The sequence below is a fragment of the Centroberyx gerrardi genome, chromosome 3 (genome assembly GCF_048128805.1).
Source record: "Centroberyx gerrardi isolate f3 chromosome 3, fCenGer3.hap1.cur.20231027, whole genome shotgun sequence".
In the NCBI taxonomy this organism is placed as follows: domain Eukaryota; kingdom Metazoa; phylum Chordata; class Actinopteri; order Beryciformes; family Berycidae; genus Centroberyx; species Centroberyx gerrardi.
In genome coordinates, this window is record NC_135999.1 from 27,923,304 (window position 1) to 27,950,676 (window position 27,373).

At 41.8% G+C, this 27,373-nt stretch overlaps 2 protein-coding genes across 2 annotated transcripts in view; one reads left to right on the forward strand and one right to left on the reverse strand.

Moving 5' to 3' along the window:
- man2b1 (mannosidase, alpha, class 2B, member 1) overlaps positions 1-5,491 on the forward strand; it is a 22,047-nt gene extending 16,556 nt beyond the window's left edge. The window contains exons 22-23 of the mRNA XM_078282677.1: positions 29-131; positions 3,812-5,491. Coding sequence (XP_078138803.1) covers positions 29-131; positions 3,812-3,915 — 207 coding nt within the window. The 3' untranslated portion in view covers positions 3,916-5,491. The remainder of the gene's footprint in view (positions 1-28; positions 132-3,811) is intronic.
- Positions 5,492-6,474: 983 nt separating this feature from the next.
- On the reverse strand, positions 6,475-26,400 carry trmt1 (tRNA methyltransferase 1). The gene is made up of 16 exons (XM_071914043.2): positions 26,257-26,400; positions 24,828-25,182; positions 23,342-23,534; positions 21,783-21,970; positions 21,015-21,130; positions 19,155-19,267; positions 18,369-18,517; positions 17,205-17,288; positions 14,730-14,799; positions 13,802-13,936; positions 12,364-12,449; positions 11,692-11,800; positions 10,748-10,824; positions 9,958-10,077; positions 8,816-8,930; positions 6,475-6,804 (listed from the first exon to the last, which is right to left on the reverse strand). The coding sequence occupies exons 2-16, from the start codon at positions 25,166-25,168 to the stop codon at positions 6,745-6,747; spliced, it is 1,956 nt and encodes a 651-aa protein (XP_071770144.2). The 5' UTR covers positions 25,169-25,182; positions 26,257-26,400; the 3' UTR covers positions 6,475-6,744.
- Positions 26,401-27,373: the final 973 nt, after the last annotated feature.

Genomic DNA, 27,373 nt, shown 5'->3' on the forward strand with positions numbered 1-27,373 from the left:
CCCCTCTCCTCTCCTGCTGTCTCTGCAGAAGCTGTTTTCCACTCTGGAGGTGCTGGGCGTGTCTGAGCTCAACCTGTCAGCCAATCAGTGGAAAGACGAGATGACGCGTTTTGACTGGAAGCCACAGACAGGTACGGGACGCTACAACACCTCCCAACATGTTGGAGTTAGATCTGGGCAGCAGGGCTGCTGTTTGACCTCTGACCTCTGACCTCGCTGTGGACGGGGGCGAGAGAGAGAGAATGTCTCCTTTAGGGGATCAACAGAGTGGAACAAATGGCAGTAAAATATAATACAGCTTATTCATACAGCGCTTTTAATACAGCAGACATGCCAGTAGTGGTGGGAAGAGTACTAGAACTTCCTACTCAAGTAGAAGTATTGTTACTTCGCTGATATTTTACTTAAGTAGAAGTAAAAGTACTGGTGTAAAAATCGAATCTAGTGAAGAAGTAAAAGTAAAAACAAACTCATTTAAAATGTCCTCAGAGTAAAAGTTACAGAGTTACTTTTTAGAAAAGAGAACGTTGTTACATGTGATCTTTTCCGTGCAAGACGAGAGCACAGAGTTCAAACTAGATTATTTTAATTGGAAAATTTGGAAATGACAAAATAAAGTGCACAAACAAAGTGAAGCCAGAGTACTCTTCTCTTCACTGTGAATGGCTCCAATTTATGATTGTCCAGTTTCTGTATGGAGAATCTACAAAATCTGTCCTCTTTAATGGATGTGATTTAAAATGTATTGAAGTACAATACTTCAGTAAAAACCTTAAGTAAAATTACTGACTTTAAAAAATACTCCTAGTACACAAAAAGTTACTTGATTACAGCACTGGCAGTAAATGTAATTAGTAACTTCCACCGTTGCGTGCCAGACATGAATTAAAAATGGTTTTACAGAACAGTAAAACAAGCTAATACATGAAATGAAATATAGAAGTTAATCTGGTGAAGAATGCCCCGTGTCATGTGACTAACGATGTTGACATTGTACAATGCATTGTTATTTTTGTGTATTACCACATACACACACACACACACCCATCACAACACTGTGTTCAGTCGGTGGCACACAGACTCTGAGATGTCAGTCTTCTGTTTTACTGGTTTTGACCAGTAGTTTGAGCCAAGGATCAGAAGTCTGCAGTAAAACAGTTTCATTTCAACAGGTCAGGTTGAATCCTGGCCCACAGCAGCTGTAACATTCTTGGTCAAACACAATTTCCCAAGCATCAGTGATGAAGCAACAACATCAAATGCATTAATATGCACACTGAGAAGCATATGAAGGGGTTCATTCCCTAACTGCTGTATATCCATTTTGGGGAAATTTGCTACCTGAAATACATCAGTTAATTTTTCAAACAGAAATGATTCCATCCTCAATAACTATAATACGAGTTATAGTTATTGTATTGTATGTAAGTAAGTATATAGCATGTAAGTAAGTAGTAGTCATTATAGAGACCATCCTTCTACATTCAAGAAAACTTTATTGTCCATTGCAAGCAGCATGGAATTTTTTCTTTGGCTTGTGTCAGGCTGTCAAACACAACAGAGAGACAGCAATCCAACACAAAGTTAAAAACAAATGTAACATAACAACAAATAACAATAAACAAATGTAGAATAACAAAACTTCACACAAAAATAAACGGATGAGTGTCAAACACTAGCCGCGAGTCGACAGAGTGTAGCAACCTTCAACCAGACGAGGTTATGTGTATTTATTTTGAACATGCAACAACAAAAAAACAAATGAGAAACAAAACAAGAAAATCCATCAAATAAAAAAAAAAGAAATGACAACAAAACCTAAAACATATGTTAAATTCTTGACAAACCAAAAAAAAGTAGTCAATATTACATGTTGGAAGTAAAAATGTAGCCCTCATGTCAGTGACCATCCGCCCTGCTGAAGTGTCCTTGAGCAAGACGCTGAACCCCTCCCAACTCCTGCTCTGCATCTGACCCCTGACCTCTGACCCCTGATCTCTGACCTCCCTGTGGATGGGGGGCGAGTGTAAAGAGAATTTCTCGTTTGGGAGTCAATGGACTATCACAAAAAATGACCACCAGCCAAATGTTGGTGAATTTGTCTCCTCTGTGCTCCGGCTGCTCTGGCAGGAAGCCGCTGGTTTCCAGCCAGAGGAGCCGGAGCAGTGTCCGGCTGCAGCTGGAGGCTGAATCCAGTCTGACTGCAGAGAGAGAGAGAGACAGAGAGAGAGAGAGAGACAGAGACAGTCCAGTCTGGATACTACCAGCATAGAAACCACTGCTCTGTTACTGTTCAGGATGGGACAGTCTGCTTGTGTAAAGATACGATTACGTTATATGGCAATGACAACAAAGTCTGGTAACGCTCTATTTTCCAGGTCCGCAATTTCGTAATAATTTCCTAGAAAGGAAACTGTTCATTTGTTAGGAAGTTTCCTGGAAAGAACCATGAAGTGATGTTCTAATTACAGGGAAAATAGAGAAAGAGTTCATTGGTAGTTGGTAGTTGGTAAGTTCTTCTAATTTCTTCTGTTGTTTCCAAAACAGAACCATGAAATTATGTAGTAGTTTAAAAAAAATTTAGAAATTAACTAAAATTAATTAAGAATTCAACAAATAACTATATTATATAATTATATGAATAATGACTTTGACCTCTGCCTTTTTTTTTTTATATATAAACAGTTTATAGATTTGCAGTTCTTTCCAGAAAACTCTTTTAGAAATGTTCAGTATCTTATCATTTCATGGTTCTTTGAAATGAACAGTTCCTTTCTAGGAAATGATGGACCCAGAATATAAAGCGTTACCCAAAGTCTGACTGTGCAGAATTCTGTTGATTTCTGAGCCACAAGTCTTTCCAGCGATGCCATTGGCTACTAGAATGTAAACAACAATTTTAAAAATGTCATTACAAAGTGACAATAATATAATTTGGATGGAGAGCTTGTGAAACTGTGATGGTCAAGAGTCTCATTTGTGATTACTACAGCAGAATAACATGGAGCTGATATCACCGTTCATTTTTCTGCCCCACCATACGTATCGTCACATTTTTACATTGTGATATATTGAATTTGTATCGTCCCATCCCTAGTTACTGTCAACATAAGTGTAAAGAGAATTTCCCTGTGGGGACCAATTAAGTAGACAATGCCTTATAATGAGCCTCAAATGTGTTATAATGGCTCATAGCTGTAATAGTAACCTATATTGTGCTGTACTTTGATGCCAAGATACATTTTGTTAGAGTAGGTGACACATTTTTCAATACTGGATCTGTCATTTTGGAATGAATCCTTTTTATAAGACATTTTCATCGTCCTGTCACCTCAATTCCTTTAAAACACTCCCAGCTTTCCTCCCTGGCTCTTATTTCTTGACCTATTTGTTACATCGATCTTTTCTGAAGGTGCTGTGGCTTTGACCTTTGACCTCATAACTACTTGTTGCTTGTAATGTTGTTGATCTAGGAATTTAAGTTTATTCTACTGTTGAACTCACTGGAAGTCACTCTGGATAAGAATGTCGGGTTAGCTCCTTTACCAAAAAAACACCTTTCCTCCCTGGCTCTTATTTCTTTACCTATTTGTTGCATCCTCTGTGAAGGTGCTGTGGCTTTGACCCTTGACCTCTATGAGTTACTTATGACATTAGTGATCTGCGAATGATCTGGGAAAAGTTTATTCTACTGTTGAACTGGAAGTCGCTCTGGATAAGAATGCCAGCTAATGCTTGAAATGAAAAGAATATAGCCTGGGATATTTTTACAATACTATTTTTGGTAATCTTTGATGCACCTGTCTTTCAGATGAGAAGCCCCTGCCGAAGCGGTCCGGAGACCCCTCTGTATGGGAGGTGACCCTGAAGCCCATGGAGATCCGCACTTTCCTGCTCCGAGTCAGCCACAGATAGCCAATCACACGGCTCGGTTTCAGTGACGAGTCGACGCTGAATTAGCGATGCAACGCCAATCAACCGAATTCCTGTGGCCTCACTCCTCTCTCGCCTGGATCTGAGTCAACCAGGCGGAGACGATTTGTATTTGAGTCAGAAAATGGACACAAAGGATGAAGAGGTTTTCTCTCATCAGTGTAGGACGCTCTTTTATCCTGCGTTCACACTGCCAGCAACTTGGTTGATGTCGCTGCAAAGTTTTAAACAGGCAAATCATGTTTTTGTGTTTTTTCCGCTGCTTTGGCCTTTTCATAGTGTTTCTTTTGTTTTTATGAGTAAACATAGCTTGCATTAATCGAAAATAATCTGGAAAAACTGACTTCAGAGCTTCCCATCGACGAATGCTACCGCTCTCCAAGAATTGTTTTTTAAGATTTTTAGTCCTGTAGTCTTTCCGATAAAATTTGTGGAGAACTGGGAAGCTTTTAATGGCTGTAAACAACTTCTCCTCCATTTTGCACTTGCCAGGCGGAAACAAAATCACATCTGTAGGGAAACAAGGAAGCGCAGTTTCACACATTTGCCGAGTTTCCCTGGTCGATTCAGCTCTATAGGAAACGAATGGACTAACAGTGACTTGTTAACAGTGTTGCTCACAGTGTGAACGCCCCATGGCTAGATTTATCCAGGCCGGGTTCCCCAAAAATCTCTCAAGACTGAACAGTTTGTCTCTGTTCCGTTGTAAGTGGACCGAGGAGAGATGAGCCGGGTCTAGAGATGCTTTGGGAAACCCAGCTGGGATTTTTTACGTTTTTTGTGACCCAGATCCGATCTCCTCATGGCTGTTTTTAAATGGTGAACAGACCTGATGTGTGTCAGGAACGGGTAGAGTTCAGATTTCATTATTTGTGTGTAAATGCAGCCATGGGCATCTGTGATTCATGTTCAGGATGGTGATGCCTGTGTGAGAAGCGGTCATTTCAAAAGGGATAAAATCACATGAGTATTGTGCTGCTATCAGGTAAAAACATATATCAACTTTTAAGGAATTCAGAAAGATGTCCCTAATTTTTATTCATTTGTGCATGTGTGACAAGAACCGTGACATTTTCTCCAAGATAAAACACAAATATTTCCAGATCTGGAGTTACAGTGTTGTCGCCTGAAAACTGTGATATGAACAATGCCATTAACAACAAATCTCTGAATGTTTCTATGTATTTGCTGAAGCTGCCTTTTCCACTACAGACCCGTCACTCAGGTCCAGGCGCTGCCGCCATCCTGCTCACCGTCTCTGACTCGAAACATAAATAAAGTGAAGGTTAAAACCCCACAGCTGAACTTGGAGCAGAGACAGTTTTCAGCCCACGCGTCACTTTCCACAGAACTGATTCACCCACACACACACACACACACACACACCCAGTTTTTCTTGCTACAACAAACCAGTGCCAACTCCCTGTACGCAGGCAGCTGCAGCGACTGACTGATGTGTGATTTCTGTGTTTGTGTCAGACGTGCCTAAACATGTAAATACTTTTATAATGATCTTATGTTGATCTGCAAGCAGCTGATTAAAAACTGCCAGACTTTCTGTGTGCGTTACCTGTATCTTCATGTTACATGTTTTCACACACACACACTGAGGGAGTGAAGCCAGTTCTCCCAGAAGACATTTTGGCACTGAATAGATGTTGATATGAAGCCTGCACTAACTAAACTGATATCTAATGGTGAAAGGTAGGGTACTGAACTGGCATTCTGCTATTGGCTGGTCTGTGGTGCCAGGTGATGATGTCACCTTCAAAGTTGAGATGTCGCCCATAGCTGCTTACTAAATTGGGTCCTAAATATTTTTGTGAAACCAGTTCAAAACAGTTTAGTTACTGTTTTGGGAACCCACAAAAATCACAAAAACCCACAAAAATCACTCACAAAAATATTTAGGACCCAATTTAGTAAGCAGCTATGGGCGACATCTCAACTTTGATGTCACCACTTGTTGTACTCTATAGAAGGTGACATCATCACCTGGCACCAAAGACCAGCCAGCAGAAGGCCAGTTCAGTACCATACTCTTCACCATTAGATATCAGGCTTCACCACAGATTTGGGTTTGGGGTTTAGTTACTCTTTAATATTATTTTTTTATATATTGTGACAATTTTGTGCTTGTTTGGGTTGACGTTGAACTCCACCTTGCCATCCGTCTAATGCTTGCTAGGAAGATATCCAGTCTTACCACAATTTTTTTGAGCATTTCCTGCCAAAATCCAAGTGACGTGAAATCAAATATAGTTGAGAATCTTAAAATTTGATTGAATATCAAAGAGTGTGTGTTGGATTTGGTGACCGGTACACTACTTTAGCTTGAAGGCTAATGGAGGGATTTTCAGATATTTAAACTGATCTGACCAAGTGACCTGGCTCTGTCTCTCACACACACACCAGCTGTGTGAATATGTAGTCAAACTAACATCCAGTGGTTTCCTTCTGGCTCAGCAATGGTAAAACTGTAAAAACTGATGACTTGACACAAAACTTGCAAATACACACTACACAACAAAAGGAGGGGGATTCAGAGGCGGGATAAGGACTTTATTAGACTGTCAGTCACAACAGTCAAAAAAAAAAAAACAGAAACAGAAAGCTCCGGCATAAAACAGTCTGATGGATACGTATATTTCCAATACAGTTCTTTGGTTGCATTCCCACCCAAACACATCTAATTTCATTACATCATCCTCGCCATGCGCAGCCTGCACTGGGCCTGTACTTAAACCCCAGGAAAAAAAACATAATAAAAAAAAACAAAAAAGGATAAAAGTAAGTGAAGGAGGAAGAGAATCAGTCCATCAGCTGCAGGTCGTGGGAGTAGCAGCAGTCGTCTCCGTGGCTGCAGGTTCCCTGGGAAAGAGCACAATACACAGTTAAAAAGTGAAAAAATACAAAATGTAATTAAAATAAAATTGGTAGTATTATTATCACGCACTATTATTTTCAGTGTGTCATACTGCAGTTATTTCTGCAGTTATTTTGCACACAGCACACCCTCATAATGCTGCAGTTCGTTTTATTTTTACCATTCTTTTCATTCATACATTTCTTGTATTTAATTTCATACATGTAAGATAATGTTAAACAGCAGGTATAACATGGATGGATATTTTTAACATGTTAAAATCAATCACATTAATTGAGTCATTAAAATAAGATTCTACCATTCTTATTTAAAAAATTTAAAAAGTTAAAAAAATCTTTTCAAACAGTTGAAAAGAATGGAGAAGTGATTCCTCTCCTTGTCATATTCATAGAGCCCGGTGGGCTCCAGTATTATAACCTCCTCTCCCTCTGTTTCACCAGTCAAACTGATGTTCAGAGCAGAATCCAGCCTCCAAACCTCCAAACACAGCTATGTTTTGGCTGAAGCTGGTACATGGATCATGTCTCTGGCAGCTGAGCGGCGTGGCGACCTGCCAGAGAGCTGATAGAGGAGACAAATTCACCAGCGTGTGCCTGGTGTTCACTTCCCACCCAGGACACAACTACTGAACAAGTGTAATCATTATTAATAAGTTAACCGTCTCCCTCCAGTTCCAGGAGACTGGTGTGTGCCAGCGCTGTCATGCAGTACATGATGTGCTGAAACCATATTTCCCACGAGGAACTCCATTACCAGCTGCTTTATGTGCTGCAACAGAAACCATGTTACCATGATGTCTACTCTCTGGCAGGCTGCTGTGCTTCTACTGTAGGACTGCACAGTTAATAGTCAGAGAATATTGGCATATCGGCAATATTAAAATATTTCATTTCCTTTGGAATGTCCCCATTAGTAGAAAGTCATAAAAATATAATTTAAAAGCATAAAGTGCAGTAAAATAATTATTTTCTTCCAATCATCAAGTCTAGTAATCATGATGAATGATCATCCATGTAAAAATATTATTAAAAGTAAGTAAAACAGGAAAAAAGTCAGCAAATATAGAGGAGAAAAAACTGGGTATCTGCTGGTTTCAGAAAGCCAGATTTAAGACTTTTTAATGCTACCTGGAATTGGATTTAATTTAAACCAGAATCCAGAATCAAAGCTGGTAAAACCAGCCTGTTACAAATAATGAAAGCTCTGAAACAATAAATAGTCAGTATAAGAAACAACAGGAAATTAATTAAGAGACATGAAGTCCAATTGTGTTTAGTAAAGCAGATAGGATGCATACTGTTCTACTAACTGTTCTGTATTGATCAGAGTGGACATAAAGCGTAAAAGAAAAGAAAAGGACCTCTAATAAGTGGATTTAAGATATTTTCATACTTTTAAGGCCTTATATTGAGGGTTTTTTTCAGACCAGATACCCTATGAAAAAGCAATAAGTGTAAAAACAATGGTAAAAATCCTGGGAAAAATCCTCTGCTGCACAGGAAGTGATGCGTTTAACGTTTCCGGTTCGTTTGGAATAAAGACAGAAAAGAGCGCCGCCTACAGAAACTCAAACTTCATCCACAGAAAATCCAAGGAAGAAGACGTCACAGTCCCACCCACACTGTTTGATTGACAGGTGATCTCTGGGAAGTGCAGTGCAGAAACACCACAGCAACGAGCCCTTATCAACAAAGATGGAGACTAAATACGATCTTGCAGATTACCAGATCCAAGATAGCGATCATACAGTCAATTGTTGTGGCGCTCCTTCTTGTTTCCCAAAGGTATTTTAAAATCAACCATAAACAAACTGCAGCAGATATTGCTCACTTTTCATGAGCCGACTGTATTAGTGTGAATACAACTGATACATTTTCCACAATTCATGATGCCAAGTAGGAGATATCGGAGCATACAAAAAATTCCCACGTCCTACTTGTAATGACCACTAGGAGGCTGATGTGAACTGGTTTTCCCCCAGTCGGCAGAACTGACCTTTTTGAACCTCTTGCAGGGGAAGTTCTTCAGCTGGGAGGAGTCTGTGATCTGGTTCTTCCTCTTGTTCTGGCACTGCTTCCTCCTGTCCTGCAGGTCGGTACAGAGACCACCGCTGGAGGAGAGAGAGGGGGAGAGAGAAACATTAGAGAGAGAGAGAGAGGGGTGGAGGAGGGGAGCGGGAAGGATGGAGAGAGAGGGAGGGGGTGAGAAAAGGTGGCAGGTAGGAAGCAAGATGGAGGCGGTAGGGGAAGACGGATGGTAGAAAGGAAAAAAAAGTTAAGATTGAAGGAAGGAGACAAAGATGTACGGAGAGAGAAAGATGGATGGGGTTAAAAAAAACAGAAAACAGATGAAGGAAGGAGAGAGAAGTGGAGGGAGGGAAGCGAGATGGAGGGAGAGAAGGATGGGGTAAGAAAAGTTACTCTGAGTATTGTGAGTACTCTGAGGAAGTACTCAGAGTACTGTTTTTTTCCTTTTCACACTCATTTCAGTGGTGAAATTGGTCTGATAATTCATTCTAACTGGCATTAAAAAGGTCTTGAAAAGTCTTATGATGCGTTCAGACTGCGGGCTACAAAGCAACAGGAAGTCATTCATTTTCAATGGAAGCCGACGACATGAAGCTACAAACACCAGAGAGTAAGATGTAGCAGCTACAAACTGAAGTTCAGCTGCTTCAACTGTTTTCCACCCTCTCATGACGTGGTGAAGCGTGAACCAATCAGAGCAGAGGGAGGGTAAGGTAGGGTAGTTATGTTTACTTTATTATTATTTACTTGATGAATTATTTCAATTAGCAAGAACGATTGTTGGTGACACTTTCCTGCTCCGTTGGCAACAATGTAGCTTGGTACGCCAGACTGTTTTGTATCTTTTGCAGCCCGTAATATTAACGCACCATTAGATTAACCTTGATGAAACTTGTACAGGTGACGGCCCCCATAGGAAAAGTAGCATGTGACATCATGTGGTCCTCATGACAAGGGCTAGATGGCTTAGGTGTATGATCCTGGACCATCCTAGACACTGTTGCTGCTAGATGTGTGTCTGTGTGTCTGTGTGTCTGATGTGATGTAGGTGGGTCTGTAGGTGAGCCTGTGTTAGTGTTAAGTGTTGGTGTTGGTGTTGGTGTTAGTTACCCAGCCTTGGCGCGAGCCTTGGGCCCCCAGAAGGCCTGGGGATTCTCCTGGAAGCGGGTCAGGTGGCGTTTACGGGACTGAGGGTTGGCATCCTCCCTTACAGTGAAACACGCCTGCAGGCTGCGCACACACACACACACACACACATACAAACACACAATCCAACCCAAGGTTAAACGAGCACACAATTGCTCTCTTTGTTTTCTCCATGAAAAGCTTTTTATTATTGCTGATAATGCGTGTCAGCAAGACGTTTAAACTTATTCTTGCAGAGGAAAATTCAATTAGCAACTCGCTTCGACTGAGAAACAACTGGAAAGTCATTTTTATGAACTTGAATTTAACCATTAACTGCATCTGGCTAATTATGCAGTTGCAGTATTAAAAGTTTTCTTATTGGGAGTCCAGTATGGTTTCAGAAATCTGCTGAGCTGGCCTTTACAAGACAAGACAGTAGTATCAGCTCTCCTTCTGCATGAACTGGATGTTGTACTCAGTCGGCACGGACCGGCTGTGTGGACTTTCAAGCCGATAGTGTTACTTTATTTTTATATTTGTATAGTTTTGTTCACATTACTGTTTCAGTCTTGAGCTATTTATGATCTGCTGAGACAGCAGTCTTCCCTTTGTTCCAGATGACTTTTAAAGTTTGTTTTCTTCACTTTATTTTTAGCACTTTGCAATCTAGCTTTCTTCTTTTACTACTGTATACAAAAATGATAATAATGCTAACAATATATGAGCTTCATCCAGCAGCTCTGTGGGTGGGCAATGTGTGTTGCGGTCTCACCTGGGCTCGGTGGAGAGGATCTTGAAGGCGGGGCTGCTCTCCGACAGCTTCTCCCTCTTCACAGGATTAGCCTTCTCCTGCGGCAGACAACCAATCAACATGCAGTCAGCACCTCCGCCATATCAATGACAACAATGCTCACCCACAGCGTGATCGGGGCCTAATTCAAATAAACATCTGTGATGGGAAGTTCCCAGTTGATAAACCCATTTACCTGCCTCACACACTCCCTCGTTCCTCCAACATCCAAACCAGCACAAGAGATGGTTACATCAGATCCTGTGCACTGGCATAAGTTGAATGCTTACAGCCCCTGATGTTGTTATGAGCTAGACTTCAAGTCATTTATTACCGATATTTTAATGAGACATTCTGTATTCTACAACAAGTCTACTTGTTCTCACACATCCGAATATTGTGCTTTTGTAATATTTTAGGAAAATTGCCAAATGTGTCAAGTATCTCCAATCTTCTCGTACGTCCATTTTAAACCTTATTTATCCTTGTATGCTCTTTTCCAGCAACGCCCTGCTGCTTTGTTGGCGTTCGTTTATATGATACAAGTGTGATTTTCAGACTGTTCCTCCATACAATGGCAATGAATAAATAAATATATATATGAAGAAACGCAATTCTCCAATCTCCTCTACCGGAGCAACAGATAACAGACAATCACTGACTTGGGGGTTTTATCATGGAGGAAGATACACAACCCAAGATACTACCAAAGTTCAACATCACTTTAAGGGAGGGGTGCACGTTCCTCATTCACTCTTTCCACACCCAGATTCTCCCAGCTGGTCTGGGGAATCAACCTGCCGACCTTCTGGTCTCAAGCCCGCTTCTCTAACATCTAGTCTCCCTCCCCCCGACTCCCATATCCCATACACACACACACACACTTTAACATAGGCCAGGGAGGGTGTTAAGTCAGTGGTGTTTACCCAGCAGCGCATGATGTCCCAGATGACCGCAGGAGGAGCGTCCGTCTTGATGCCGTTCTTACAGGCGTGAGAGAGGGAAACCCTGTGACCCGCATGGAGGAGAGCAGACCTGCAGAGAGAGAGAGAGAGAGAGAGAGAGAGAGAGAGAGAGAGAGAGAGAGAGAGAGAGAGAGAGAGAGAGAGAGACAGACAGAGAGAATCAGTTTATTCACATTCATGTACAGCAAATGGAGGAATTTTCCTTGGTGATAAACAGCAGATTGGAGTTTTAGTTCTACAAACATTTATCGGAGGCAGAGCTGCTCTGGAGGCACAAATAATCTGATTGGCTGAGTTAAACATCAGTGGGCGGAGCCAAAGAACCACAGTTTTTCTGGCTGAGTAACGTTTGACTGAACCCCAGTGTAAAAGACAAGAGGTAAGAGAGGAGGTAGTACTGTTGATACTAACTGGAAAAATGCTGCAAAAACATTGTGCTTCAGTTAAACCTCTTTTTTTTTTTTCTTTAACATTTGACAAGCATTGAAACTGAAAATGAAAAGAAATTGAAAAGCTGTGTCCACTTCACAATATTCAGGAAGGAAAACACGTAATATGAATTTTTGTAAATACTGTGCATCCCTATTTTGTGTGTGTGTGTGTGTGTGTGTGTGTGTGTGTGTGTGTCCCTACCTGAACTGGAGCAGCGGTGGGGTGTTGCAGTGTATGGTGCTGCTCAGATTGTCCACAGCGTAATAGAGAGGCACGTCCTCCAACTCCTGGAACAAACAACACATGAGATGAGATGTTACCATCTGTTAGCAGACTGGGAGGAAGTCACAGATGAAGCACTCAACTGCTATATATCCAAAAAAAGTTCATCATTTAATCTCTCTAAAATGGAGGATACAGTCTGCAAAGTGTTTGGCAACTAGTAACTTAAATTACCTGCCCCTCTGTTAAAAGTAAAGTAATTTATTGTTATACTATCAATCATTTGGTAATAGTTTGTTGTCTTTTTTGGATTTCTCATCTTGGAACAAGACTCTCCCTCACAATCATTCTTTTAACGTTTGTTTAACATTACATTGAGTACCAGAGGGGTGGGGATTGCTACAGCAGGACAACACAGTGGAAGTCAGGAAACTAGCATATTTTATCTATGACTAACTGTGGCTACATTTTTTTTCCATTCTGAATGAAATCATTCCGAAGGAAGATTGTCACGCAAGTGTTTACATGAGCGCTAAATATAACGATCGCATTGAGATGTGCGTTTACATGCTCCACAGTATGTAATCAGAATAAAAGTTTCTGACATGCGCAAAACACTGAATTCAGCACTCTAACATGGGCTTACGTTTTTAAAAGATGGACCTGTCGGTTATTTATTCACTGCTGTTCTTTCTGATGAAGCAACAGTTTTATCAAAACATATGACTCCATAAGTGTCAGAAAAAGACGTTTTGTTTTGCCCCCGCAATGATTGGGTCCATTTGTAATTTTCACTGCTGTAAACCGAAACCCGGAGAGGCGGAGTCAGGACTTGATATAAAAACGGGCTGCGCCGCCTACATCAAGCCCGAGCGCCCCGGGGTTAATAACAAGCACATCCATTCGAATCCTCCCGGAAAAGAAGGGTAACGTAATTGACGTTACTAACGTTAAATGCGCGAGCATGTGCAGAAAGAGGCGAGATAAGGAAAGTGATCGGAATGAGTGTTTACATGACGAAATTGTATCCATCGACCGGATTATGAAAGGGTTATACCCATAGAGATATGGTTATACCACCCCTCTCAAACGGAATGAAATTTCATTCGGATCGGCCAGTTTATTCTGATTGAGGCGTTTATGAGACATTTTTATTCTGATTGGGCTGCTATTCAGATTAAAAGGCTCCATGTAAACGCAGCTTATCTGACACCATCTGAACTGTCCTGATGCTGTTAACCCCACCCACATGGCACTCCCAGTTGATTAAAACAAACTCTAGAATGGGGGTAAATGTAAATGGCAACCAAATAGTTCCACCAGGCTAGTATCCAAACTTTTCTACATCCATTACTTCCAGGTGAACTTTGGCCCCTCCTCCCTCCCCTCTGTGACCTTTGACCCCTCCCCCCCTCACCTCGGTGACCATGCTCAGCATGCCCTCGATGCGTTTGGCGGTTCCAAAGCGGGACGGGTTGCCCGACACCGCCGTCAAAACCTTCTGGACAAACGCCGTGTCATGGAGAGGCTCCGCCCACACAGGACCGCCCAGCTGCAGGGAGGACAGACAGAGGCTTCATTTAGTGTGTGAGAGTGTGTGTGTGTGTGTGTGTGTGTACAGTAATAAAGAATGTGATCACCTTTCCACCTGGCAATAACATTCACTCTGGGTGAATCACAAAGCACTTAAAGGAATAGTTCACCCAAAAATGAAAATTCTGTCATCATCTACTCACCCTCATGCCAAATGAAACACAGGTGAAATGTGTTAGTCCATATAACACACAGGGAGGTTGCCAGCACAACTTCGCAGCAGCCTTCTCCAAAACAACTGAAGTCAATGGGGACCGGTTCTTTAGAGTTCCAAAACAAAAACAGCCAAACAAACCCAATCACACTGTGAATAGAAAGACCTATACACCATTATTTGTTGCAAATCAATCAGCTGTAGTTAAGATTTGCACTAAGTTATGGTGTAAATATACTGTAGGTCTTTTTGGAACTCTGAAGAACTGGTCCCCACTGACTTCAGTTGTTTTGGAGAAGGCTGCTATGGAGTTGTGCTGCAGCCTCCCTGTGTGTTATATGGACAAACTTCACCTGTGTTTCAACTGGCATGAGGGTGAGTAGATGATGACAGAATTTTCATTTTTGGGTGAACTATTCCTTTAATAGGTGGCAAAGTAAAGACAAAATGGAAAAAAATGAACAGTAAAAGCAAAAAGCAACATAAGAAACGTTTGTGTATACTTATGAATACATACATGCAAGTCTTTATGAGGTGTGTATGCTATTGAATACATACATTCAAGTCATAGTTATGTGGGTGTGTGTGTGTGTGTCACCTGATGTCTCTGTCCACAGTGTTCACACTGTGGTCCGACCGGAGGTCCGGTGGCAGAAGAGTATTTCATACTGAAATCACAACAGATTCAGCTTTACCACACACACACACACACACACACACACACAGTCATCCACCGCAGCAAACACACTGAAGAGACACAACTGAGAAAATAAAAAACATACACTACCAGTCAAAAGTTTGGACACACCTGATTGAATGTACTATGTTTTTCACCATGTTTTTCTCTTAAAGCCATTTTGATCTAAAGGCTTATGCTTAAATGCTTGAAATGTGTTTCTTAGACAAATATAAATAGTGAAGTTGATCCTATGTATGAATTTCTTTCCAAAGCCTTTGCCTTTCCATCAAGGCAAAGGGCAGCTGCTTTAAAGAATCTAAAATGTAAGATAGTTTTGATTTAACACTTTTTTGGTCACAGCATAATTCCATTTGTGTTATTTCATAGTTTTGATGCCTTTACTATTATTCTAAAATGTGGAAAATAGTAGAAATAAAGAAAAATGCATGTGTTGACTGGTAATGTAACTCTAGAGTCACAATGAAATGAAAAATGACTTTTACACCTTTGCCAATTCACCATATCATAACATACACATATTTAACAATAAAAGCCAAAAATTCCACTACTTTTAGTTCCTGGAAAACGGCATATTTTTATTTTTTTATTTTTACTTCATGCCGTACCAGTAGGTGTACATAAAAATTCCAATCAATAACACCATCACAGATATTTTTAACAACCCCCCTCTACTCCTCCATTACATAAAACCTGCAACTTCACAGCTTTCAGAGTGACACGAGTGACAATATGACACTATGATGAAATCCCTTTTTCCCTTTCCTGAGACACCATGCTGTGTCCCGGCAGCTGCAATTTAATCATTTTGAGTAATTGGTAATTTGCGACAGATCAAGATTATGTGCAAAAGCATCTTTTCAACTTTTGGACACTTTTGGACGGCCCCACCTCGTGTTATGTCCCGCCCCAACATCCTGTTTCAAACGAAACAGGTTTCCTTGTGACTTTAAGTTTAGATTCGTCACTTTCTGTGGGTGAAGGAGTGTAAACCAGAATTTCGCGAATTTACAGATTCTCAATTAGGGGGGATGGGACACTCTTCTTTATTGCGGTCCCACTTTGTGATTTAGGCTGATAAGACGGGTGTGTTTTTAGTCACATGGTTCTTTGACCACACTATACTGGTTTGGTTTACTGGTAATATCCATGATCTAGCCGTGGGTCATGCTAAACCAATTGGAGTCAAAGGAGAAACAGACAAACACCACTGTTGTTTATCACACTGTGTGAGCAGAAGTTTGAAATGTGATGGCTGCCTCTGTGACCTCCAGCCATTAACCCATTGCAGTGGTAAATGTCGGTTAGGTTTTTATGGCTTCTACCAGAGACCCAAACAATGTGTTATAGTTTTAAAGTTGACTTTTGTTAGCCACAGTGGGAATTTGCTTCGCACATTAAGAGAGCCAGCAGAGCACAAAACACACACAGCAAGTGCCAAGCTAATTCATTTAAGAGACTAGACAACAATTCATCTGATCATAAGCTTACAGTATCACGAGTGCGTACTTTGTAACCCCTAACCACGGCAGTGTGAGTGCCTTGCTCTACATTAGGGTTCGATCAATATGGGTTTTTGGAGGCTGATACTGATACCGATATTTTTAGAAGAAAGCTGCCAATAGCTATTTCGTGCCACGCCTCTGAAACAGCATTTAAACCATCATGGGACACTAAACCTCTCCATTAGGTGGGTTAGCAGCTCCTTAAAGTAACAATCTTCAATACTCTGTTATATATCATAAATCTGTGATGTTCAATCCTTTCCAGGAGTTATTTGGTGATTTAGTGTTGGTATTTACTTTTTTGGTGAACCCACTTTCTCCTCAACCTGCCTTGTCTTCTTCTACTTTAGTTAGTGATTTCTTATGTTTCCCAGAATGACTTTCAACAACCCCCAGCAAATGGGCATAAACTTGTTGCATTCAGCTGTGGGTTTTACATGCGGGTGGAAAGAGCGAGAGCTTACTCTTACGCAAAACCCAACCTGTCTTGTGGCTGCATTGCATTCTGGTCTCTCTCCTGCTCCTGTGGGTGGAGAAATTGGTCTCTCTCCTCTTCTACGATGGATTTCTCCCTGTATGATTGTTGAACGTCTCTTGGTGCAAAATGGCGGCTCCAGAAAGAAGCCCTCGCTCTTTGATTCTGAGGGACTGACACCAAAACCTGACGTTTACCGCTGATGTTTTAGATCGGTGGTCTCAAACCTCAAATATGCCATTTACAGGTTTTCGTTCCAACAAAAGCCGACTCCAGGTGATTTCACTGATCAGCACGCCTTCGACCAGACAGGAGGAAATAATCAGTGAAATCACCGACAAATCATCAAACCCTCAAACTGAAGAAAACGAGCTATAATAAAGCGGAATGTCTTACTGTTTTCCATGGCTCGTTCTCTTGCCCATTCTCTGTAAGTGGAAAGAGCCGCAGCCAACACAGTTGTAGATCAGAGCCTGTTTGCTGCAACACAAGACATGAGGACAGGCAGGATGTCAGATCTGAGCACTGATATGGTGTGTGTGTGTGTGTGTGTATTTAAACACAGAGTCTTTGTCTTTCTGTCCAAAAACGTTAACTTCCGTATTTCCTCTAATATTGGCCCGGGCCTTTATTTACCTCAACTGCAGAGGGTACCAGGCCTTTATTGGAAGCAGGCTTATATTAGAGACAGGCCTTTATTTCTAATTCCCTCTGTTTGATAAGTATATTTGCTCATATTTTAGTACGAAGCCTCCTTGTTTTCTGATGTGCTTCTGTTGGGGTTCGTTAGGTAGACGTTTTTTTGTTACTGCAATGCATTACGATAATTACGGTAATCGACGACGGCATGCTCCAGAGACTTCCGCCGGCCGAGCCATCTTGTGGCACTTGTACGTTACTACAAACTACAGTTACAAACAGGCACCAGGAGTTTACCGGTATCCACCGTTGTTTTTTCCTTTGTTTTTTTCCCCGGCCTGTATTTGAGGCCGGCTTTTATTTGTTCGTGTCGACCACGCCCCCGGCCATTATCGGAGACCCGGCTTTTAATTGACTACCGGCCACTATTAGAGGAAATACGGTATATCCATATGTGTGTGCATGCATATATCTACATTCCCTCTGTAGACCTGTTAATGTGAATGCGAGTCCATTTTTGCACATGCTGAATATTGTTTTTCTTTGTATTCTCATTTTTCCTCTCATTCTCTCATTTGTTATAATTTACATATATAATGTACATAGTTTTCCAGTTGTTTATTTCTTTATCTCCATAAGTTGTACAGCTGCTGTTTTGTTTTTGTTCATACTTTCATTCATACATTTCTATTTATGCTCTAGTATTTAAACTATCAGTTGCATATGTTTATATGATCCTCTTTTGCTATATTCTTGTTTATATTTTATTTTTCTTTGCTGTATCCTGTTCCCACTTGCTGTTGCAACAACCTGAATTTCCCCATCAGGATCATTAAAGTTTCATCTTATCTCATCTGGTCGTATCTGCCTATGCTTGTACACAGCCTATGTATGCCAGTGTGTGTGTGTGTGTGTGAGCACCTAGCTGAGTTTTTGACCGTGGCCTGTCCTGTGAAGACGCGGACGAAGACACGAATGTAGAAGTCGACGCTGACGGACAGCAGGGGCTTGATGTAGCGCTGGTACACCCCTGCCCTCTGGTCCAGACTGTGGAGGATGATACGCAGAGCCTGGGGGGGGGGGGGGGGGGGGGAGAGAAAGAGAGACATTCACTTTCTCTTGAAATGTGAAAAGCTGTGAAACTGTGAAAAGAATAGTAGTTCTAGGTGAGGGAACAACAGAATATCTTGCCACACATGTTGAAAAATGCCACAACCTGAGGGACAGTGAGTGACCGAGACACACACATACACACGTTTGTACTATTATATTTGTGAGGACCATCATTGACTACATTCATTCCCTAAATTTACCTAAACTTAATCCTAATTCTAGTATTAACCCTAAACCCAAACACTAAACAAGCCTCTCGAAGAAGTGAAGAGCGGAAAAATGTCCTCACTTTGGAGGATTTTATCATCTTTCAATCCTTATGAGGACATTTGGTCCTCATAAGAATAGAAATACAAGAACACACACACCCACAAGGCGTACTGTACTAAAACGTTTAATAGTAAAACTTTTACACATACCCCCAGGCCAAAATCCATTACAACATTTATTATGTTTTTGTGGGCAGACACACACACGCACACTCTATCAACGATGGGGATGCAAAGTGGTGATGTGTCCATGTGTATGTGTGCACGTTTGCTTGTTTGTGTGTGTGTGTGTGTGTGTGTGTGTGTGTGTCCTCCACCCCCTCACCATCTCATGGCAGTATTTGGCCTTGATGGAGATGGAGCCGTATTTGCTGTAGCAGGTCTCTCCGCTGTTGCCTGCCATCACCGCCATGTCTGTACATGTTATACACAACAGACCTGAGAGAGAGAGAGAGAGGGAGAGAGAGAGAGAGAGAGAGAGAGAGAGAGAGAGAGAGAGAGAGAGAGAGAGAGAGAGAGAGAGAGAGAGAGAGAGAGAGAGAGAGAGAGAGAGGGAGGTTACTCACCTTCACCTGTCTGGGAAGCCTCTAAGAACTTTTATAATAAAAATGTTGGGAAAACAAACTAACCAATCCTACACCAATAAACAACTATAACAACATATGTAACAATAACAACTATATTAATATAGCTCAATGACTTAACAAAGTTATTAAGCGGTGTAACGGACCAGTAGTCAGGGAAGAGGACAAAAGAGTGAAAGGAAACAATATGAGAAAAAAAGCAGGAAAGAAGAAAGAAAAGTAAGATTCAGACCTTGGACAAAGTGTAGTCAAATAACTCTCTTTGTTTCAGCCCACAGGGAGCACCAGGTGGGTGGGGCTTACTACCTCAGAACAAAACACCTAGTGTCAGATAAGAGTACACAAAAAAAACCTAAACTTTATTCATTGTACTGCTCTATGAAGCAAACCCCACCCATCTGGGACTCGAAGCAGGATAAAACCAAACAACAATTATTTGCAAACACCATTTGACCCAATTCTGGTAGCAGCTCCTGAGTAAACAGCTATATTTCCCATCCAGCTGTCAAGCGAATTTTATGCCAATTTTTAAAATGTCACAAAAACCTAAAATGCGATTTCCGTCAGCTGGGTGAAGTGAATAAAAAGCCTTCATGAATGTCAAAACAAACACATCCACCAGGAAAATAGAGTCTTTCAAGAATGGATTAGTTTTGGGCTCGTCGTTATTTTGACAGCTAATGTTTCATACTTTCATCTGAAGACGAAAACAAAGAAATGCACTTGGCAATATTCTAATGCATCAACTACGACAACAGATGCTTTATATATGGGACAGCAGGTACGACATTTCTGCGAGGTCGTGGTCGACAGATATTTTAACAGTTCAGAGGGTCCAAATCCACTTTTCAACGGTCGTGCAATGAGACTGCACCATTAATAAAGCTGATCCTGCCGAGCCAACATCATTCCTACCTATCACAGACTTTCTTCATTAAAGCTGCATTAGGCAACTTCACAACTGGCAACTGTTTGAAAATGTTTAACTTCAGTACCCAGAAATCCTGTGCAGTGAGGTCAGTAAACGTCACACAGCTCGCTCATGTTTATCAACCAGCCGGTCTGTGATGCTTTATACCAAAGAAACCAAAGAGACGAGAGAGGAGAAGATCTAATGTTGGTGAGTCCAGCTGTATCTGCTCACTACTGTTTAGGAGACAGATTGGATTTTACTCTTAAGTTTCAATTTGTCACTTCCTCTGGGTGGAGAAGTGACCATACTGACACCAGATTTTCATTTAGGCAAAGGGGATCAGATGCTCTTCTCTATTTCAGCCATACTTTGTGATTCGGGCTGATAAACCAGGTGTATTTTTAAATCTAAATCTTGCCCTGAGCAGCTTTAACAAATCTTGCCGCTTCCAGAGAGCCTTTAAACTATTTTTGCAATATTGAGGAAAGCGAATTCTGCCATTTCCAATCAGCTTTTCAAATTCTCTACATCATGATCTGTAAAAAAATATACAAATATGGCTAATATTGTCAAGCTGTTGTTTACCATCAATCATATTCAAACCCTAAACTGAGCCAGAGGGAGGAACAGAGAGAAAAGCAGGAGAAGAGATGGAGGGATGGATAGATGGATTGAGAGAACTGCCCACCTCCCTCGCCGACAGCCTGCACAGCGGCATCCAGGAAGGAGGCGGGGCTACCATAGGGGTCCAGATCGATGACATCGTAGCGCTCCTTCTTTCCTCGCATCTCATACATCAGCATACTGGAGAAAAAAAGGTGTGGGGGGGATAATAGTGTGTTATGAAGGGATGAGGGATGGACAGCACAAATGAACATCCATGACCACTGGAAATTAGTAAAATAGAACAAAGAAAACAGTGAGCAGAGAGGGATGGAAGACAAAAGACAGAGAGAGAGAGGGGGATCCTGCAAGAGCAGAGAGGAGTAGAAAAGAGACGAGTAGAGGTAAGCAGAAAAGGAGGGAAGAGAAGAGAAGAAAAGAGAAGAAAAGACAAGAGAAGAGCAGAGCAGAGGAAGAGAGGAGAGGAGAGAAGAGACTGAAGAGGAGAGAAAAGGAATGAGAGCCGAAGAGAGAAATGAAGAGAAGCAAAGAGAAGAGTCAAAGAGAAAAGAGGAGAGAAAAGAGGAGGAGAGAAGAAGAATGAATAGAAGAAGAAAAGCTAACAGAAGAGATGAGAGAACAACAGAAGAGGAGACAGGAGGAGAGAAATGAATAGAGAAGAGGTCAGAAGAGAAGAGACAAGAGAAGATTGGAGACGAGGAGTGAAGATGAAAGCAGCGATGAATGAACAGAGCAGGAGAAGAGAAGAAAACAGAAAAGACAGCGGGACGGTGAAGCAGATAGATAAGAAAGGAGGAACAAGGGTTTTGCAGAAAGTGCGGTGCGGTCGGACCTGGCGTCCCTGCAGCTGGCCTGCAGCAGGTGGCCCACTGCGTTGTGCCGGGCGTTCCTGGAGATGAGAGCCGCCGCCTTGGTGGAGAAGTCGTTGGCGGTGATGCTGCGCAGGCCGGGAACCTCCAGGGCAAAACGCACCGAGCGCAACCCGGACGCCGCCAGGCCCTCCAACACACGCAGCCCGCTCTGAAACACAGGGTCGGAGAAACAGTATTAAAGACCCCATGAAGTTTCATCTTTACTTCCTTCATTTGACACATTTAATGTCGAAACAGGATGTTGGGGCGGGACATAACGCAGGGAGGGATCATTCAGAAGTCTAAACCGATGGAATATGAGTCAGGGAGAGAAAGACAGTTATATTTGATGTGAGGAGTGAAAATTGTTCAAAAATCTGTGATGGTTTTATTGGCTGGAATTTTTTTTTACCCCTACTGGTGCAGCATGAGGTCATCATGAAAGATACTCTGTTTTCCAGGAAGTAAAAGTAATGTTAGTTCCTTTCATGGGGACTTTAAAGCTGCACTACGCACGATTTGTATGTAGAAATACATGTCTGAATGCCTAAATCACAAACTGGGGGCCGCAGCAGAGAAGAGTGAACTATGCCATAGATTTGTCCTATTTTCCCAAGTGAAATTCCAGTGTCATGTCTGGTCACTGGCGGGGAAGCTTCTCTGCTCATAGGAAAGTGACAAATTGAAACTCAAGCAGCAGCGAGCGAGTGCTCCCTTCAGAGAAAGCTGGACCTCTTCACCACCTCCACCAGCCACAAAGAAGAAGACATTTAGCTCTGAGGAGTGCACTGTTTACTGAAATCACATTACATGATTTCTGGGCAGTGAAGTCCTTCAAACTTCCAAAAATTCATACAGTTACCTCTTGCTACCACTTGGGGCCGCCAAAGTGCAGAGTTGCCTAATGCAGCTTTAACATATCATATCCAAAGCACTTTATGGTAGCATCAGTGTGTATATTTTTAGTATGTGTGGCCTTTTCTACCAGGCTTTTATCTCTTTATTTCTCATATTTGATCATCTTTCACCCTTGCACTCCTTACTGCTGTTTGCTTGCCATGTTGGCAATCCAGGAAAACAAATATTCCACTGTTGCATTCATTGTAAGTCAATCTGGATAAGAGCATCAGCTAAATCCTAACTAGGGCTGAAAGATACTGACAAAAAATTGTAAAATTTCATATTGCGCTTTCGTTTTTTTTTTCTCGATTAATTTTTCAGCTCTAATCCTAACAATTAAATATAAAAGGTCAAAAGTTTGATGTTTTGTGCAGAATTTATTTCAAAAACTTATTAGCCCAGGTTGTTATGATGGTAATGACAATTATACACAAGGGCAAACCCAATTCACTTTTAGATTTGGAGGGAATTAACCGTAGAACATTAAATGTGTATTTGTAGTGCAAAATGTGATCTGATATCACAGCACTAACAGCAAACTTTCAGGTAATTTGGATAAACTGCAGACAAACACCATGTAAAGGGATGATGGGGATATAAAGGGAAGATAATCGTATCATGAAAATTCGATCCTCCGTACCTCGCATTTCTCTCCCACCACTGCGGTTACGACTGGCTCTTTCACACCGTTTTTCTCCTCCTCCGACTGTCCGTCGGCCTCGTTCTTCTCCTCCGACAGAGAAACCACCACTCTCTCCTTCTCCCCCGGCACCACCACCTTCACCCCCCTCTGAGCCAGCTGATCTCTGGCAAACTCTGTGATCACGGCACATCTGGAGGGGGCAAAGGGCATAGAGGAGGACTCAGATACAACCCAGATATCATCATGACAGGTAGGAAACGGGCTAACCAGAGCTTACTAAATATTCATGACAGTTGCTCCCCCCAAAAGAAAAACTCTTTTTCTGATTATTTCTGCACATAAATGTCAGAGATCATTTTCCAGCTGGACAGTGGTTTGAAATCACAGTTCTTACAAAGCTGTAGTGCAGGTTCTCACGTTTGAGAGCCCTAAAAATAGTTATTGAGAAGCATGACTGGCAAAGTGTGACTAAGTAACAGAGTGAAGGTGTGAAGTAGGATAATGATCATCCAATTTGAATCAGGGAGACTGAGCCAGCTGTGCAAGATACAGCTGTAACGAACCAAACATACAGTATGAGACTGGGTGAATATTGACTATTGATTTCTGTAGCCGTGTTTCTTTCTTTTGCATATTTCCTTCTCCCTTCATGTCACGCTGTGTGACTGCAGCTGTAGTTTATGCTGCGTTCACTTGATGTGGGAATATTCAGTGAATGACCTGACAGCTCAAACCACCGACTCAGAAGTGTCAGTCACTCATTTGAAGCCATGATTGGAGTTTTCTAGCAAACCAAACACTGCAATGTCAACCGCAGACAAAAAATAAGTAGTTGTGTCCTGCCATGGCATTTTATTCTATCACTGCAATCTGTCACAGTGTGCTTAATTTAAAATGGTATAATTTGGATGCTTTATATCATAAGGACTAGTTAGCCTTATTCTTTCTTTATCTCTTTTATGGTGAGGTGGATGATTTTCATATTTCTAGCTGTGGGTCAAATTTTGCCATTACTGAAAAAATACATGTTCATTTATGTTGTCAAGCTCTTGAGAAATAGCGGACAAATGTATATTATGTATCAAATATGTGTAAAATATGCAAATGGTGAGAAATGTGTGTATGTTATACAGGTACTATGCCAATGGTAATGACATTATCATGCCAATTGAGATGTTGATTTCATAGCTGAATAATGCTGATTATTTTTCAGTGGCCTAACCAGAGTCAACATAAGAACACCAGTGAACTCTGCATCGCTCTTTATGGGACTGACTCAAATCATATGAGAGCCAATCAAAAAAGAATCGTATCGAATTGATGACCTGCTCAAAGACGTCTTTTCTGCATTGAATCACTAAGTAGATTCATATTGAATCGGTCTGAGGAGATTCACATCTCTAGCGTGAAGCGATTATGCGTCTTCACGTTGAATGACTAGGACCTTTGGGCAAAGACAATAACAGCCAGTGTTCATACTCACGTTAAATCTCTGTTAAACTCCTGGACTGGGTTATAAAACACTTCATTGGCACTGGGAAACAAGATGGCCGCCTTGCCCTCCCTGACCACCGTCTCCCCGGGCAACAGTCCTGTTTGTGGCGTCTCCTCCAGGCCCGCCGCAGCGCCGCCGCCGGCTGGACTCGCTCCTTCTGGCTGGGGGTCCTGAGCGGCTCGCAGGGGCTCCATGGATCTCAGTCCTCTACTGGCAGCGGCAGCACTGCCTACGCTTGACCAAAACTTCTGTCTGGCAGAATGGGTGCTGGACTGGTGCAGGTGATGGGAGATGATGAGGGGGAACAGCCGGGCCGTGCGCACCAGCATAAGGGGGAAACCTACTGGAAACATAACAAAATAAAGACCTGAGTATTGCCAAATGTCTTCTTAAGAATATACTATAAAGTCTCCAAAGAGAGATTAAAAAAAGACTATAAAACCTTGCAAAACATTATTTCCACACTCTTCGGCATACTTTCTCTCTGTTTACTCTGGCACGAAAACGAAAAATAGCATTTGCAACCTAATAGTGACAACATTTCACCGCAAGGCCTTATCAGGTCACAATATCAAACACGCACACGACTGTCTTAAAGAGTAGAGACCTGCAATTAGCCTAGGTGAGTAACCAGCTGTCTGGAATTTGTTGGTCCCTCCCATATAACATGGGACCAGTACTTGATGTCATGGATCAAAACAAATGTTGCAACCCTGCACTTTACAAAATTGGGTATCACATAACTTGGACCTGAAACTCTGTCCAAACCACTTGGTCCAAGTACAGTAACAGAGATATTTTCACAGTTATGTGTACACTGTTCTATTATACAGGTAAAGACTCCTGAGGCAAAAGCAAATCTGGGTATACCACATGTACACATGAAACAAAAGACAACAAAATCGGCACAATCAGAAACTGTACAAACAATCAGAGACAAATAGACACTTTCAATTCTTAAAAAGGGAGACAGTTCAAAACCTTCATATAAAACCACTGGGTGATAGTGTGTTTAAGTTGAAGACAACGCCCGGAAACAAATGGGACAAAAGCTGGTTTGTGTAGTTGAGCTTTATCTATTCTGATAAGTCTTGTTAATTAATCTAAAGGAATCAACCAAGGAGTTAAGACTTGTACACCCCACCTGAACTGTACCTCTATCTCCAATGGCTTGTGGTAAATTTATTATGGGAAATCAAATGGCTTCATCACATTGACTACAATAGCATTAAGTTGATATGTCAACACAGCTGGTAATACTCTTCAATAAGGCTCAGTTAGGTAAATGCTAGCAAACAGCAGCTAGTTAGCAAGAAAACCCAGTCATCAGCAAAGTAAAGGGACTGTGGCACTGCAGCTGCTACAAGCTAGCAAAGTTAGCTAATTTGCTAGCTAGTTAAGTCAAGTGAAAAGTTACCTGTGGCGCTTCCTCTAGTCTGATGCTGCTTTATACTTCGTCAGGGGTTTTACTGTAAAAGCAATATAACTGGCCGTGAATGGTCTGTTTACTGTCCTGCTGTAGGTTTCTCCACTCTCGACTCGCCTCACGTTAGCACATGGAGGCAGCCATGTTTGGAGTGTAACTACGGAAGCCCGCACAGACAAGAACCGCGGCGCGAGGAGCGGAGCCCGCCCCTCTGGCGGTGCCGTGTAATGTCATGTAAGCGGTGTAATGTAAGGACAGAGAGGGTCGCGCAGTCAGCCGCTGTACACACTGGCCTACTTTCCCTGCAGTGAACATGTGAACAGAGTGAGGGGATGGAAAAAAACATCAGTCAGCCTTTATGAATAGTCTAATTTAATCTTATCGTGCCTGAAGTGGATGATGAACCCTTACGAAAAGACTAAACTCATTATCCTATAATAATAGGAGATAAAACAAAAACTTCAAGAAAAATAAAGTCAATTAAACTCACTATTAAGCACCACAGTCCCTACAAAAATACAGCGATTTCTTTGTTCGGGCATGAGTATGATGATGCTGGTAATGACAATAAATTCATTGTTAATTAACTGAAGCTTTGAATTTTGATCATAGACACCACGCTTTATTATTTTCCCAGTGACCTACATTATCACAGATGTCTTATCTGTGACAAATGCATGACCTGCACATCTAAACAGCGACGCAACATTCATTTCACGGTGGAAACAGCAGCCATTAACTGTCATTCATTTATCTCGCTGAGTGGTTTGCACCCAATTCCCCCTAAAAAAAATGGGACATGAATGATTAGGCCTATAAAAAAAAAAGTAATTCCACCTAAACCTGCACATCTGGAAGGGGGGCGCTATGACAATAACTGTCCACAAAGCGTCGTGCTGTATACATCTGACACTGGAGAATTATAGAGTTAATAGTATTTGGCATGACAGAGAGAGTGGGGAGAGCAGGCAGCCCGTTTCCCCCTCCTGCCGCGCCTGAATGCAGTCTCATCCTGTTTAGTATTCAGCGCTGCACCGCCCCGCCTGGAGGCCCCGGAGGGCTCACCTGCCCGGAGTCTAGACGCACAGACGGAGACAAGACAGCACGG